Below are 17,599 nucleotides of genomic sequence, written 5' to 3' on the forward strand. Positions count from 1 at the left end.
CTACTCGGTTGGAAGGGCGAGAGGAATGGCCAGTCCATTAGGCCAGAGAAGATTTCCTCATGGTGGACAAGGTAGAGGTGCAAAGCCAGCTCAAGCAGCAGCCTCCTTACCATCGTCCTCTGCATCAGCCGCTGCAAAACCACTCTGAGGTCTTGATGCACAATTCACCAGTTGGGAGATGGGGGGGGGGAGGGGGGGGCAGACTGCCTCAGCATCTGGAAAAATGGCAAGACATTACTTCAGATGCTTGGGCTCTGGAAACGGTAGCCCACAGTTATTGCCTTCCTTTTATATAATCTTTGAGGATTCCAGATCCGCTCCTTGTGCAGGAAATTTCAACCCTGCTAGAGAAAGGTGCTATAGAACCAGTGCCTGTAGCGGAGAGGAACAAGGGTTGGTGGTACTCATATTATTTTGATACCTAAGAAGGACGGAGGGCTGATACCCACCTTGGACTTGAGATGCTAACAAGTTTCTCAGGAAGGACAAGTTCAAGATGGTCACACTTTCTCAGATCCTTCAGCCCCTCCAACTCCAGGATTGGTTGGTGTCATTGAACCTTAAGGATGCTTATTTTCATGTGCCAATCAATCGACCGCACAGAAAATACCAGAGGTTCGCAGTTGGCGGTTCTCATATTCAATTTCGAGTTCTGCCATTCGGGCTGACCTCCGCCATGAGGGTTTTCACCAAACTGATGGCGGTAGAGGCAGTTAGTCTCAGGAGAGGGGATTTAACATCTACCCCTACCTGGACGATTGGCTGATCAGGGCACGTTCTCCCAAACCAGTCCTGAATCTTCTCAATGTCGCCTGCCACTCTCTTCAGACTGGGCTTCTCCCTCAATTGCAAGAAGTCGCATATGACACCTTCCCGAAGGCTCCAGTACATCAGAGCTGGGCTAGCTATATCCTTGGGAAAGAGCTCACCACCCGAGGTTAGGGTTTAAGACCTTCTTTAGATGGTGACCACATTTCAGAATGCTCAGTCTACCGGCCTTCGATTTTCTGAGGTTGCTCGGCCTCCTGGCATCCTGCATTTTTCTGGTGCCAGAGGTGCGGACGCCTGAGAATGGAATCCCTTCAATGGGCCCTAAGAAGGCAATAGTCTCAGTTCTCGGGAAAGATATCGGTCTGACTTCAGATTCAAGCCAGGGTCTCACAGTATCTTCTGTGGTGGGCCAGCGAGGACAATATTCTGAAGGGAGAACCCTTTTGTCAGCCATGGCTGGAGATTACAGTAGTGATGGCCGCCTCACTTGCGTGGTGGGGAGCCCACACCAACGATCTGACAGTCAGCGGTCCTTGGTCTCCATCAGAGTCCAAACTACATTTCAATCATTAGGAGCCTAGGGCAATCAGACTACCGCTGAAGGCCTTTCTGTCCTCTGCACTGGGAAAGAATGGCCTGATAATAACTGACAACACAGTGGCCATGCACTACCTCAACAAGAGAGGTGGTGTAGTGTCACTACCACTGTGCAGAGAGGCAATGTAGCTCTGGTACTGGGCAATTAAGAAGGAATCTATCGGCAGTTCAGCTAGCCGGAGAGAACACAGCGGTGGGCGCTCTGAGCAGGCAGAGCAGTCTCACACGAGTGGGAACTAGCTCAAGTCTTTCAAGAGATCTTCATCCTTTGGGGAACCCCTCAAGTAGATCTGTTTGCGACCAAGGTCATCCGGAAGTGCTAACTGTATTGTTCCAGGGAATTTCCCCCAAGAGGAGCTCTAGGAGACTCGTTCGTAGTGGACTGGTAATTTCCACTCCTGTACGCGTTTCCTACAGTCACTGTCATGCTTCGTGATCAGGATGTTGAGAAGGTTCGGGAAACGCATGATCCTAATTGCCCCAGATTGGGCCGGGAGGACGTGGTACCCGGACCTTCTGGACATGTCCGTCTGTCCTTTGATGTGGCTTCCTCCAAGAGAGGACCGTCTCTCGTGAAAGGAGGGTTGGGTTCTCCATCCAGAGGTAAAGACTCTCAACCTTCATGCTTGATTTCTGAAAGGCTGAGATACAAGGATTGGGACCTTGCAGATGACGTTATTGATGTTGCTTTCGGCCAGAAGACCAGCAAAGAAGTCGTTCTACTGTTGCTGCTGGAATAAGTTTTGCAACCGGTGCAAGGAAAAGAATGTAGATCATTATCTATGTATAACACTGTGTTTTATCATCTCTTCTATTCTTAGCTAATCTGGTGCTCAGGTACCTTTTTTAAAGGCTACCTGCCGGCGCTGTGCATTTTTAAGAGCTCGTCAGAGGAATGTTCTTGTTTAAAAATTCCACTGGTGACTCAGTTTCTAAAAGTGCTCACTAATGTGTTCCCTCCATCTCCTTTCCAGGTTCCGGTTTGGGACCATAATCTGGTTTTAAAATTCCTAATGTGTGCACCCTTTGAACCTCTGCACACGTGTCCTTTAAGGTTATTATCCTTCAGAACCATCCTATTGGTTTCTCTGACATCAGCTCTTATAGTGGGCGAGTTGCAGCCTTTTTCATCCAAGCCACCCTTTACCATCTCCCACAAGGATAGGGTCATTTTTAAGGTCAAACCTTCCTTTTTGCCCAAAATCATTTTGGATTTTCATTTAGGTCAAAAAAGGTTCCATCTACATTCTATCCCCCACCTCCTGGTAAGGAGGAGGAACGACTACATAGCCCTCTGAGAGCATAAAACAAGTTTACATTTCAAGAATGTCCAAGTTGCAAATTGATGAACAACTCCTCATAGGATACACAGGACACAAACTAGGTCAGGCTGTTACCAAACAGACCTTATCTAGATGGATAATTTTGGCAATATCAGAATGTTGCAGGCTGGCAGGAAAAGACCCTCCTGAAGGTTTAAGAGCTCGCTCCACCAGGGGCATGGCTACATCTACAGCCCATCAAAGGGGCGTAACAATTAGAAACATTTGTGACGCAGCATCGTGGTCTTCCATCCACACGTTTACTAAGCATTATTGCCTTGTGTCCTCCCTAGGTCAACATGGTACTTTTGGTAAGGCAGTCCTTCACTCTATCCATGAAAATGTAGAATTATAATTCTACTTCCTCTGCCAAAATTTATACGGCTTTCGGAGTCTGTCTAAGATGGGGAATACGTGGGAGGACACAATCCATTAGAAGAACATGTTACTTCCAGGTGTATGTTCCTCCCACGTATTCATCACCCTCACATCCCACCCCTCAGCAGAATATTCTGTGCTATTGCAGCTTCCATTCCATCAAGGCGGAGTACGGTCACTCCTGTGTTTTGCGGGTATCTCTGCTGCAAGAGAAGGAAACAGTAGATAAAAAAACTAGTAGATACTCTTTAGAGATGCTTTTTACACACTTCCTACAACCTGGGGTGACTTCACTAGCTAGGACACTAATGGCTTTTGTATATTGAGGTTTGTAGAAAGGAAAGGCTAAGGGAAGGGAAAAGGTTAAATCGGTTCTCAGAGCATGTGAGCACTTGATTTTTAAATCTTCTAATGAAGTAAAGATATTTTCCAGGAATATTAGTTTAAAACCAATGCATCAGTTATGAGGGACAATAAGCATCAGTCAAGTAGAATAGTAGTCTACAGGGAGCCTGGACAGCCAAAGTCAATTGAAGCAAAGTCTTTGGAGCTGAGGCACTTCTTAGATGAGTCTTGCACAAAGTTGGAGAATAATCACTGTAGGGTCAAAAGCTGTTAAACCTATGGAGGGTAGAGCTGAAATCAACTCTAGCAAAGCAGCTACTGCAAGTCTCAACTGAGAAGAGCAAGCTACAGACACTGAGATAAGAACCCCAAGTCAGAGCAATACCTTTTGGTTAGAAGTGGTCCAGCTGGCGTCTGTCTGGCTGCAGCGATACAGATCCTGTGTTCTGGTCCTCAGTCGTGGTGACAAGAGGGAGGACATCTGGGGACTCCTGCAGCAGCAATTTGAATGTCGGCGGCAGCTACGGGCTCTTTTCGGTTTCAGTGCTCCGTAAACTGCTCCACTGCGGATCTTGGATACCGGTTGGGCTTCCTTCGCTCCCAGAGTCCTGCATTCTGGTGAGGGTACTTGGGCACTGGTCGTCCTGCTTCTGGAGGGTCCTGGGGAGACTCGTGGAGCATCTGGCCGGATCAGACTTTGTGCTAGACTATGGATATCTCGACCCCTGGCCAGTCAGGGAAGGTGGTCCAGTAAAGTTAGTCTCAGGGTGAGTTGGTCCCACTAACCCAAGGGTTGTGAATCCCTTCTGGAGCTTCTCTTGTCGATTTTAGAAAGTTTCAGCGCAGCAGCAGGGCTTCACCGGGCAGTTCAACGGCCCAGGAGGATGCAGCAAGCTCTGTTCACGGTTTATTTGTTGGGTTGTTTTTCCCAGTGGTCGACTCTGCCTCTAGTCCCAAAACCCTTGACTTTTAAGCAGGTTTCTCCCATTCATGCACAGTCTAGCTGTCACTGAAACAGATGGTGGCTGTCCTGATAGGACATCCAGCCAGCCAGGACTGGGTGCTTTCAGGCATTCCTAAAGACAAAGGACAGGGGAGTTTTGGGAACTTCCCTCTCTTCCTGCCCTTCCAGACACACTGGAGCCAGAGGCGGGTTTCAGTACTAAAGCCTGCCAAAGGCAAAAGGAACAAAGGGCTCACACCTGGCTTGGTGCGCAGAGTAAAACCCAAGAAAGACCTCACAAACGGAAAATGGTGAAAAAAGGGCAGGGCCATTTTGACAAAATTGTCACCCATGGGTGCTATACTACAGCTGAGATTTCAGCCTGCAGTTGAAAAGCACACTGGTCGGAAAATTAAACCACTGCCAACAGCCATTTAAAGTAGTGAGGGTAACAAACACATTTTTACATAAGTAGGAAAAGGGGCTACTAAGTAACCCCCAGCACTCTACATAAGATGGTGTGTGCTGGACCTACAACAAAGAGAAAAGATAAGTAAAGTCAATTTCACTTGGGAACAGTACTTCACACAAGAAAAGGTATTTAAACCTCATGAGAAATCTAAAAGGATTTCTCTGACACTGCACTGAAGGTGCTTGTGTGTCACCATTTAAAAAGTAGATGCCTATGGAGTTTCAGACTCCAAAAACAAAGGAAACGCATAATCACGCCAGAAGGGGGGGGAAACTGGCTCAGGCCCCGGTTCAAGTCCCTCGGAGGGGAAACCAGGGTGGTGGGCGAGGAAGGCCCCGAAACAGCCCTCCCAGGCCGTTGACCTAACCACAGAAGAGGTCTCGTCCACAGACTACGAAGACAAGGGGTTCGTACACACACGGTCCACGAGGATGTTGAAGAGGATGACGGCGGCTCAGTGCCTAGTTTTCCTGTACTGCTTTCTCAGCTGAGGGACATTTCCTTGGATCTAGTGTAGACTCTACACACTTGGTGTTAGAGAGCCAGATGAGGATGCCTCCGGCTCTGATGGTTCCTGATCAGCCTGCAGCAAAGAAGCGTCGCCCGACTCCCATTTGAACCACCGCCACCACGCCTGGTCCCAGAAGACCCAGACATTGGTACAGGGACGGATACAGCCACGACGACAGATGAGGATATCGTTACAGCCGATGGTGAATCTCCACATTTTGATGCTCCATATAGTGTTCCCACCGGGTGTGGGGGATAATTCTGCTCCATGATCTCAAGAGCCTCCAAGCTATTCCAGCTAGTGTCTGAGGAAACCAAATGGGAGGGCTTCTTGTACCAGAGGCGCAAGGCCAAGAGGAAGACTATCATGGTGATGCCCTTTCTGGACGACATTTGGGAAAAGGGCCTGGCCCTCATGAAGAACCCGTCCTCTGCTCCAGCCAAACAGTATAGACTGCAGAAGAAATATCGGGTGCTGGACTCTGCACCCAAGTGCCTGATGTCGCAGCCATTGCCAGATTCGGAGGTATCGGCGGCTGCGAAGAAACGGTCAGCCAACCCATCCTCATCTGCTGTCCCTCCTGACAGCGAGGGGTAGGACGCCGGGGAAAGGTGGTCATTTACACTGCAGCGTCAACTATCAAGGCGGCCAACGCGCTGGCGATCCTACCCAGGTACAACAGGGAGTTGTAGTACAAGCGGGGCCAATTCTGGATTTCCTCTGACAATAAGGCAATGGAGGCAACCGCTCTCTTCCAGGAAAGCGAAGTGGCATATGATGATGCCATCACCATGGCTTTGGATGTCGCTGGCACAGGGTTCCGACAAATGGGGGACGGTGTCTGCCTTAGTCGCCAAGGTTGGATGAAAGCCATGAATTTCCGTCAGGAGGTCTTGGCGAAGGTGTTGGACATGCTTGTCGGAGAACCTTTTTGAGAAGGACGACCACCAGTCGCTCCAGGCCATCAAAATGGATACGAATACAGCGCAGGCCTGTTCCCTGGGCACTATCCAGCAGCACTGCTCTTATTTTCGCTCCTCCAGAGGATGGCCAAGTAGGTCTTCCAAAGGTTTCTCTGCATCGTACCAACAGCCTTCCAGATACACGACCCAGTAAGCCTACAGAGGCCGCTCCCAGGCCTGCGGTAGCAGAGGACAGTGTTACCTGCAGGGCAGGCCCCCAGCGCCGAAGCAAGCCTGAACTGGCCGGCACATCAGGCCCCACTTGCGCACCCCCGTTGGGAGGCTGCCTGACTAGGTAAGTCAGCAAGTGGAGTAATCACCACCAAAAGATGGGCACTGGACACTCACCTAAGGGCACACCCTGGAGTTTCAATGCAGGGGTCCACTGATCCCGTCGGGAGCAGCACATCCCTTGGCTCTTGGAAGAGGTATGGGCCATGCTGCAAGAAGGGGCGATAGAGCTGGGTCCCCGCAGTCTATGCCAGATACTTTCTGTTCAGAAAGAAGACTGGGGCTGGAGACCCATCCTAGACCTACGACGTCTGAAGAAATACCTCAAGTCTCAAAAATTCAGGATGGTCATGTTGTAACACAGGCTCCACCAACTGGAAAGAGGAGACTTCTTGACTGCATTGGACCTGGAGGATGCCTAATTCCATGTCCCCATTCACAAGAAAAATAGAACGTTTCTATGTTTCGTGGTGCAGGGACAGCACTACCAGTTAAAGGCCCTATCTTTCAGCTTGGAGTTGGCCCCCAGAGTGTTCACGAAATGCCTGGCACTAGTGGCAGCCCATCTACGTCTACAGGGTATACCTGTATCTGGACAACTGGTTGATTCATGCCCGCTTGCGGGAACTGGCCGACGGGCAGACAGAGGCGATGGTCTGGCTACTAACGGATCTGGGATTCTCTGTCAGCTATCCAAAGTCCTGCTTAACACCATCAGAGCCCGCTGTACCTAGGTGCCAGACTCCATATGGTGCCTTGCCTGGTGTTGGCCTCGGAGGAGAGAATAGCAGCCATTCTAGGGAAGGTGCATCGGCTGTTGTCGACGAAGACGTCCACAGTGATGGCCTTGATGTCGTCCTGCATGTACCTCGTCCGGCTTTGCAGGTTGCAAATGCAACCCCTTCAGGAATTCTTGGATGCATGCTGGATACAGGTTTCTGCAAGTTTTGCGGACAAGATCTCAACAACTAGTTCCGTCGGGCGATGGTATGGTAGGACGTTCACTCCATCTCCCAAGGCACGAGATTTCAAAGCCCGCCATACCAGGAGACTGTCACCACAGACACCTCCTTAGAGGGATGGGGAGCGCACACCAGATGTCTGCACGCCAGAGGCCTGAGGCTGCCGGAGGAGGCTCTTCATATCAACATCCTGGAGCTATGAGCAGTGTTCTGGGCACTCTAGTCATTCCTCCTGTCCCTGAAAGACAAGGTGGCGAGTATCTTCACTGACAAGACACCACCATGTTTTACTTCAGGAAGTGGAGGCTAATTCTATCCCCGGTGCTCTGCAAGGAAGCGCAGGACTTGTGGCACGGGACTGTTGGACAGCGGATCATGTTCCTCGTCCCTCTCCACCTTGCGGTACTCCCTCATCAAGAAACTACGTCCTGCCACGAGTGGGAGCTTCATCAGGATCAGGTGGACCGCCTATTCGTCAAATGGGGCAGACCCCAGGTATATCTTTTTATGGCGACGAACTCCAAATGCCAGAAGTTTGCCAGCAGATTCCACCAGTCGAGGAGCCCGGTGTGTGTGTGTGTGTGTGTGTGTGTTTCTCCTTACCGAAGAAAAAGGGCTATTTCTGTACGCGTTTCCTCCGTTGCCTCTCCTGCTTTGAGTCCTCAACGCACTCGGACCATGTCAATGCATGATACTCATCACCCCGGCGTGGCTGAGGCAGATTTGGTATCTGGACCTTCTCAGCCTGTCAGCGTTGCCTCAGGTCAGGCTCCCAGTGGTTCAGGATCTTGGCACCAGAGGTGGCGGCGCAATCCTTGATCACAACCCAGGATCGCTGAACCTGCGGGCTTGGCTCCTGTAGCACTAGAGTTTGGATGTTGAGTTTCCAGCGGACTGCAGAGAGGTCTTCGCCAAGGCCAGGGCGTAGTCTTCCTTGAAGTGCTGCAGTCACAACATGGAAGTGTTTTGCTACGTGCTGCCTGTCACAGAGGGTCATGGAATCACAGATCCTTCCGTAATTGCTGTCCTTGGCCACGGCATGACTGGCGCACGCCTCCATCGTACACCTGGCAGCGATCGCCTGCTACACCAGGAAGATCTACACTTTGGTCGCACTGATTCGTCAAGGAGTTTCACCAAGGACTTTTCAGATCTTGCCTGCCAGTGAAGGCTCCTGCCCCGGTGTGGGAACTCAACGTTTTTCTGACGAGGCTCATGGGTGGGGGGCCCCCTTTGAGCCTCTGAATCAGGCCTCACTCCAGTTTCTCTCGTGGAAAACTGCTTTCCTTTTGGCCATCAGCTCTGCCAGAAGGGTAGGTGAGATCCAGGCCCCATCCTGCAAGCAACTGTACCAGACTCTCCACGAATCGAGGGTGGTGCTGCGTAACCATTTTTAATGCCGAAGGTTCCATCTGAATTCCCCCTCAACGAGCCTTTGGTGTTTAAGTCCTCCCCACCCTCCCCAAAAGCTTTGTCGCCAGCGGAAAGGGCCTTGCACTTGCTGGACGTTACTCGTGCCCTGAGGTTCTACGTGGCACGCACAAAGGGTTTTTTCGGAAGACTTCATAACTGTTCGTGAACTTTGGTCCTGTGACCCATGGGAAGGCCTTGTCCAACGCTTCCATTTCAAAGTGGCTCTCCGGCTGCATCACGCACCGGCATTGGTTGGCGAACCGACCGCTGTCCGAGAATCAACTCCACCAGAGTGATTGCTGAGACCATGGTGTTCCTTTCTGGTGTGCCCCTGCCAGACATATGCAGGGCTGCTACGTTGAGGTCCACGCACACCTTCACAAAGTTCTAATGTGTCGACAGGGATTCCAGTCATCCAAGCAGGGCTATGCAACCTGTTAGCTTAAGGTTAGCCTATTCCAGAGGTAAGGGTTAAATGCTTCTGTTAAGCCATGCCACCTCCCGTGGTTGTGTAATGTGTACTGCTACGTATTAATTAATGGGCATGTGAATCCATGGCAGAGCCCATTCTGGAGAAGATTGAAGTTACTTACCTGTAACTATTGTTCTGATGCTGGTTAATTTACTTAGAATCACATGCTGTGCATATGGTCCGACATCCAGTGGTAACCGCAGAGTATTGCATCTTGTCTTTCGGGGACAGAAAGGGGACGTCGGCATAAGCATTTCTGTAACGCTATCCCTATCGTGATGTGTAGCGTACCCAAAATCCCTCACGTGCCGAGGACCCTCAGATTGTTTTTTCCACCCAGATAACTGGACGCCCTATTGCGGAGCGCTTTCATAAGAAACATTGTTCTACTTTATCGACTTTGTCAATTATCCTCTGATGGTTACTTCAGTGCTTCCTGTACTACGACAAAGACGGGGGGGGGGGGGGACTTTCAATGCCGAAGACTGAGGTGGACTTCGACACCAACTCCAGCTGTGGAGCCGTCCACCTGGCCGGGCCCTCTCTCCGGCCTGCACAGTAGGGAGAGTGGGGTCGGGGTGGTCATATCCTTTCAGCTATGTCTCCTCTTTCCCCCTCTTTGCCCTCTAGGACTAGTCAGTCTTTATTTCCTTTCGCTATGGAAAGGACACCATTTAGGTTTTGCCCCACTTGCAGGGCCAGATACCCTTGGAAGGACGAGCACAATAAGTGCAATAATTGTCTACCCCTTGACCACAACGAAGCGCAGCTTGTAGACTCCTTCGACCTAAGACGCTTAAGGAGCTCTGCGTTAAGCTGTGGACCGCCTACGGCATGTCGCAGGCTGGATCTTGTTGCTGGGCCCTCTGAAAGTGACGAGGGCACAAGTGATGACCAAGCATCCGTGTCAGATGCCATCGACCTCACGACGGACACCTCTAGCTCCACCACGCCAGTCCCCGCTAGGCCTGATACGCGTCACGCTATGGGGAAAACATCCGGCGACAAGGACGTACAAGATCGCAAACCCACTAAACACACAATCCCTGCCCCGGTTTCAACGGTACCGTTGAAACGGGCGAAGGATTCGACGGAATCCTCTGCATCTCAAGATCAACTGCCTTCCCATCATCCGCAGCAGCGTCTTGCGACTGAGCCTTCAAAAAATAAGGGGGGCTCCCTCCAAACCACATTCGGCCGTTGAAGCGTGCTCGTCTGATGCTCCGACCCTCTAAGGCCCCGGTAGGAGAAAGCTCTACCGCTAGGCCTCCTAGTCATACAGCATATGCCCCGCTTCGCCGAACATCACCGAAAGCATTGCTAGGATTTCTTCGGCAGTGGGGCTGAAGCCTAAAGACACAACGAAGCACAAGGAGAAGACCGCAGACACGTCGAAAGACGTACTGCAATACCCCGATGCTCAAGAAGATTACGAGGAGAGTCAGGAGCCTTTGGCTAGCTCTATGGGAAACCAATTTTTCTGCCATAGGGAGGAAATTAAAAATGTTCCACCTTTTTTACCCTTCTGGTTAATCTAAATGGACCAAAGACACATTTGAAGGGTGCATGGACCGTTTGGAAAAGTTTGTCTAACGTTCAGAGCACCCTACCCCCAAGAGACCTCAGGAGGACCCTCCCTTTGTGCCTGTTTCTAAATTTCCTAGAAATGTTGGGCCTTCTCTTAGAACAGTTCACTTCTATCCACCCAGAAGATGAGATCCAGATGGACACTTATCAGGAAATTTATGATGAGGAAGAGGAGACTACCTTCCTACAACGCTGCACTGTGGATGACCAGGCGGATCCCAAAGAATGCTGGGAAGACGCTCACCAGGTTGAGACGGAACCATGGACACTCCCTACTCACGACCAGGACACGGATGTCCTATGTTTGGATTCCCCTCCCTCCACTCTGGCCCACCAAGTTTCCCTAGTGGACGATCAGATGGCATTCAATGCCATCTTAAGAAATGCAGCGGATTATTTTAAAATCGCCACCCAGGAGGCCCTATATGAACCTGAACAAGATTTCGTGAAGGATATTCTCAAAGAGAAAAAACCCTCCAGTCAAGCCATACCTCTCCTGAATTCCATTAAAAGGAGATTGGCTCCTTCCCTGGTCACTCCAGCCCAGACTATGGCAGTAAATCCAAGAGTGGAGAAATTATTTCGGCCATCGCCTACTGACCCTACATATACTAAAGGCCATGCCACCCCCGACTCCCTAGTGGTTACCACCACACGGAAACTGGCGGGAATACCCCTTGCTACGGGAGAGGCACCTCCCGATAAGGAGTCAGAAAGATTGTATCCCTTGGGTAAGCGAATTACCACGGCAGCTGCTTTTACCAGACCCAGAGCAAACACTATGTTGCTTGCCACTTATGCCGATGCACAGTGGAACCTTGTACAAGAAGGTCTCCAGGAGTTGTCTGAACCAACAAGAACCAGATTACTCGCCATTGTGGCCGAGAGCAGGCAGGTCAACCAAATTGTACTAAAAAACACTCTTGATACTGCAGAGATGGCTGGAAGATCCCTAGCCCACAGTACCCTGCTCAAACGGCAGCTTGGCTCCAACTCTGGCTTCAAGCCGTAGACCCAAGCAGCCCTTAAACTTAGAGGAGTCAAAACTCTTTGGTAAAGCAGTCGATGCTCTAGAGACTGCCAAAGAGCCTGAGACACTTAAGTCCCTTTAGCAAATCACACAAAATCCCTCCCCAGAGGGGAAGCGGTTCCCGCCGGTCCTTTCAAAGCCAATCCTGTTCCGTACAAAACGTACACCATACGGGAAACACCTGGAACTCTGGACAAGCATCCAGCATCCCAGCCAACTATTTACCTAGGGGTCCGCGGCGCATAACGGCAGAGGCCCCAACTCCAGGGGAGCCACAGCCTCTGGTAAAAAATGACCTACGGATCCAGGTCCCCTCCCATGTCACTCCGGTCAGGGGAGCGCTTAACCTCCTTCCTTTTGACATGGGAGGGGTTACATCAGACAGTGGGTTCTAAAAGCGGTCGCCCACAGATAATGTGTGGAATTCGCCCGACCTCCACAATTCAGACCGCCCAGAGCACGACGCCTGACGCCAGACCATCTGCGAATCCTAATAGAAGTAGTAGAGGCACTTCTGGGAAAGGACTCCATAGAAGCCGTCCCAATTCTTCAGGTAAACAAGGGTATTTATCCAGTGTACTTCCTTGTACCCAAAAATGACCTCACCATGCGCTCTGTTAGACTTGTGCTGAGCGAACAAATTTGTCAAACCTCAAGATTTGTATGGCAACTCTGCAGGAAGAAATCACACTGTTGAAACAGGGGGATTACATGGCAACATTGGACATGAAAGATGCCTACTTTCATATTTCAATGTTGCCAGTGCACAGAAAATATCGAAGGTTCATGATGGAGGACACACTATCGATTCAAGGTACTCCACTTCGGCATTTCCTCTGCGCCAAGGGTGTTTACTAAGGTCCTGGCAGTAGACGCAGCACACCTGCGCAGACTATCTGTCCCTGTTTACCCTGCCTTACTGGCTCATAACAGGGGACTCTTACGAAACGTGCCTAGTGAATACTCAGAAGACAATAGACCTCCTGTTCAGTCTGGGATTCTCCTTCAACAAGAAGAAATCCAGCTGGGACCCCAGCCAAGTCGAGCAATTTCTAGGAGCTCTGATTCGGACAAAGGATGGCCTCGTCTTCCCCTCCGAGAGTTCAGAACATGCTTTCTCAGATCCCTCAATATGTAGCCAGTCAGGAAGTGACAGTACGCAAGGCCATGCGCTTGCTAGGTATGATGGTATCATGCATTTACTTAATTCCCCAAGGGCGGCTGTGCATGCGTACCATGCAAGAGTGGCTCAACAGCAAGTGGTGTCAGGTCTGTGGACAATGGGAAGATCTTGTAGTTGTCTCGCCAGCCCTTGTTCTCTATGCAGTGGTGGTCGAGGGAAAACCTCTTGGAGGGAAAGACCTTCGCCACTCTCACGACCGACTCATCTCACGGGGCGGGGGGGGGGCCCCCCCTTCACCTGCATCAGCAGACAGCACACAGTGTGGTCACCACAAGTAGCGTCCAAACATAAATCTGTTGGAGCTGCTGGCGGTATTCAAAGCACTTAATGCCTTTCAGACATAGCTACAGGGGAGGACAGCCCTGGTCCTGACAGCACCACAGCCATGTATTACCTAAACAAACAAGGGGGCACAAACTCTCCAGGGCTATCCAAGCTGTCCCAGAACATTTGGATGTGGGCTCTCAGACACAAGATGTTCCTACCGTCACAACACATTCCAGGAGAACTCGATCTTCTAGTTGACATGCTCAGCAGAAATGTCCCACTGCCCATAGAATACCAATGGCGTCTGCACAAAGACATAGTCTCAAACGTCTTCGCAGAATTGGGCTTCCCAGAGACAGACCTGCTTGCAACTCGGGACTACGCCCAATGCCAAGACTATGCCCAACTACGCCTCCAGGTACCCCAGAACCACTCCAAGTGGAACAGACACTGGATAAAATGGTCAGGGAAATGTGTCTACGCTCCCCCCCCCCCCCCCGACTTCCCTACTCAACACGATAGTGCACAAGATGCACCAGGAACCAGTTACCATGATCTTGGTGGCCCCCATGTGGGCCCGCCAATCCTGGTTCGCTCAACTAATGGAAATGTCCCTCTCCCCCCTTGTGAAACTACCCTGCCCGTACAACATGCGGGGGGACACTACACCCATGGCCGCAGACTCTGAACTTGCGTGGCTCCTGAGGTCATAGTTTGGACACCTTCAACTCCCTCTGAGATGCATGGACGTACTCGGGGAGGCTAGAAAACCTAACACTCGTTATTGCTATTCCAGTAAGTGGAAACGCTTTCATCTGGTGTAAAACCAAGGGCGTCAATCCCATTGACTGCTCACCTGCCCACATTGTGTTGTATCTAACTCATTTGTTAGACTCTGGTTTCGATTTTATTTCTCTAAAGGTGCTTCTAGCTGCTCTCAGCCTACACTACGTCACAAAGTGTGGTGGAAAATACCTGTTATTAAGGCTTTTATGGTAGGGGTTAAGAGGATTCACTGCCCCATTTCTAACCCAGCTCCTTACTTCAAAGTCGGCCTTCCTAGTGGCTATCACTTCTATTAGAAGGGTTGGTGAACTACCGGCCCTTTCAGTTTTAGACCCTTTTGTTACAGTCCACAGGGATAAGGTGGTTCTGCGCACTCATCCCAGATTTGCGCCTACATTCATCTCGAAGTTCCATGTGATCCAATCAATTGAATTACCCACTTTCTTCCAGAATCCCACTAGCATGGCCGAAAGAAGCCTTCACACACTAGATGCGCGCAGGGCAGTCATGTTCTACATGGATAGAACTAAACCACTGAGGAAAACTAAACAATTCTTTGTTTCAGTGGCAGCTGGTAGAGAAGGGGACCCTGTCTCTAAATCAGCAATATCAAGGTGGATTGTCAAATGCATCACACTATGTTACACTCTTGCAAAAGGAGAACTGCCATTCAAGCCTAGAGCACACTCTACTCGAGGCACTGGGGCATCCATAGCATTCATTGCAAATGTTCCCCCTAGAGTCCATTTGCAAAGCGGCAACCTGGAGTTCTGTACACACCTTTACAAAACACTATTGCCTAGGCACTCATTCTAGGTCTTATTCTCAGGTGGGACAAACAATACTAAGACATATTTTTTCTACTGTTCCTTCTCACAACCCACCTCCAACTCCGGGTACTGCTCGCTAGTCTATTCACAGCATGTGATTCTAAGCAGATTAACAAGCATCAGAAGACCAGCATTACTCACCTTAATAGCATTTCTGATTGTATCTGCTTAGATTCACATGTGCCCACCCTGCCTCCCCGCTCGGGTGGAAGGAACATAGACGTCTTACTACTTTCTCTCTTTATTTACTCACTCACAATAGCCTTGGGCTCCCTCATGGCAGAAAAAATACAATCAGAGGGACCTTGCAGTGTGAGGGATTTTGGGTACACTACACGTCACGATGGGGATAGTGTTAGACACGCCTATGCCGACGTCCCCTTTTTCTCCCCGAAAGACGAGATGCAATACTCCGTGGTTACCACTGGATGTCGGACCATATGTCGGAATCTAAGCAGATCCAGTCATCAGAAATGCTATTCCGGTGAGTAATGCATGTCTTCAGCACGGGTCTGGCATGGATCCACATGCGAACCCTCCCTCTGATTCCCCCCCCCCCCCCCCCGGACTAAAATGCTGAAAAAGGAGCCACCATTCTAGTCTAATGGTGACCCTCCTGTGCATTACTGTCTGATTTGACAGCCTTCAAGTAATAAGACTAAAAGGTTACTAAGGTTGACCCACTGCTACCAGCCCTTCAAGTAACTTTACAATTGTAGCAAAAATGTTAACGGGTAAGTAAGAAAGGATATAACTTGCATCTCCCCAGCACTCGACGTAAGGTGGCGTGTGCTGGCTCACTAAATGCATGTAAAACCCACTTTACTTCTTGGGAACAGTAGTTTAACGAACAGGTGGCAAGAGAAATTAACAAGGTAACCCCAAAGGGGCAACTCAGCCAAAGCCCAAAATTATAGGGAACTATAAATTCAAGGATACACTATGGAGGGACATAAAAAGGTTACCCATGCAAAGAGTAAAAGACTAGGGGAGGGGAGAGGGGGGTGGAGATTCCCACTCACCTAGGAACAAGTCAAAATAAAGTCCAAGCAAAGGGGTCTCGAGTTGACACTGGTCAGGAAGATTATTCACATTTATGAAAATCGTACACACTCGCCTATGTCCTGAAACACTTCCAGAGTGATGAAATTACCCTGGGTCCAAAGGGGAGCGCATAAGCACTCCTGACTCACTAGCCATGAGAACTAGTAAAGCAGCACATGCAACTAATTACAGTGTGAGTGAGACTTCTACTGAAGTCCCTCTGACAACAAAGAGAAAGTCAAAGCATAGGCAGCAAAAGGTTTAGGGGAGTGACAAAAATGATATGATGTGGCATATAAAACACACCTGTGCACAAGTGTTTCTAGGCACAAGACAAGGAGGGGGAAACCAGGGAGGACAAAATAACAATCTTACTAGGCCTAGGCAAAAGAACCCTGATAATGGAATACTGCGCTAGCATCTGTCCTTTTGTGCCCTAGTCCTACTGATTTCCCAGTCTGAACTAAAGTTCTGGTCCCCTTGTTGACTAATCTCCTCTAATCTCCCCCCTGCTGGCCATCCTAGTTGACTTTCACATTTCCTAATCTCTCCTCCCTTTTAGCTCTTCTCGTTGACTTTCAGCTGCCCTAATCTCCCCCAAAACCAAAAAAAGTTAATTGCTTGAGGCGCTAAACTCCTTTGAAAGTCCCCCTCTTAACAGTCCTTGTGCTGTGGTCCAGGTCCTTGAGCGTTGTTTTCCTTTGCAGATTGTAACTGCTCTGGCCATTGCTGGGACCCTGAAATTCGACCCTGAGCGGGATTTCCTCACTGGATCCAAAGGAGAGAAGTTCAAGCTGGAAGCACCAGATGCTGATGAGCTTCCAAAAGCGGTATGGTTCACCTATAACCCCTACCCAATTGTGTGCCTTCTTTATAGAGCCATGTTTGCTAATCCCATATGCATCCTGAAAATTTCATTTTGTTTGTGTCTCAGGAATTCGACCCTGGTCAAGACACTTACCAGTACCCGCCCAAGGAAGGTAGCAGCCAGAGGGTGGATGTCAGTCCCACCAGCCAACGTCTACAGTTGCTGCATCCTTTCGATAAGTGGGACGGAAAGGATTTGGAAGACATGCAGATTCTCATCAAGGTTTGTAAATTAAGCAGAGATCTGCAAGAAGATTTTTATTTGGGGGGGGATTTGATGGAAAAGGAAACTTTATTAACAAAGGGTTTTAGATAACGGCCTAGCTTTCCCTATCGTAACGTGAATGTCCCTTCCTATGAAACTAAGACTAAATTGGGCTGACCTTGTGTCCAAACTAAATTTGACACTGACACAAACATATACAAGCAAAACGTGCAAGAGAAATGTGCAAAAACCCAACCGTATCTCTTCAACCAAAACGGTGCTTATATTCAGGGTTTGATTCCCTTCCCCTGGATTGTTTTAAGAAAACTATTCACAATGTTCTGTGTCGACTCTTGAAGGCAACCCAAATGTCTTGTTTACCGAATACTTTCCTCAGGATGGCAAAACAAATGTTCCTTAT

The 17,599-nt window shown here is 49.7% G+C and overlaps 1 protein-coding gene across 1 annotated transcript in view; it reads left to right on the forward strand.

Moving 5' to 3' along the window:
* The window catches only part of ACO2 (aconitase 2), a 637,698-nt gene that overhangs the window by 437,007 nt on the left and 183,092 nt on the right, over positions 1–17,599 (forward strand). The window contains exons 13-14 of the mRNA XM_069652760.1: positions 16,814–16,936; positions 17,041–17,196. Of these exons, the coding sequence (XP_069508861.1) occupies positions 16,814–16,936; positions 17,041–17,196 (279 nt within the window). The remainder of the gene's footprint in view (positions 1–16,813; positions 16,937–17,040; positions 17,197–17,599) is intronic.

This window comes from Ambystoma mexicanum, chromosome 3p (assembly GCF_040938575.1).
Source record: "Ambystoma mexicanum isolate Mex_15411 chromosome 3p, UKY_AmexF1_1, whole genome shotgun sequence".
NCBI lineage: Eukaryota > Metazoa > Chordata > Amphibia > Caudata > Ambystomatidae > Ambystoma > Ambystoma mexicanum.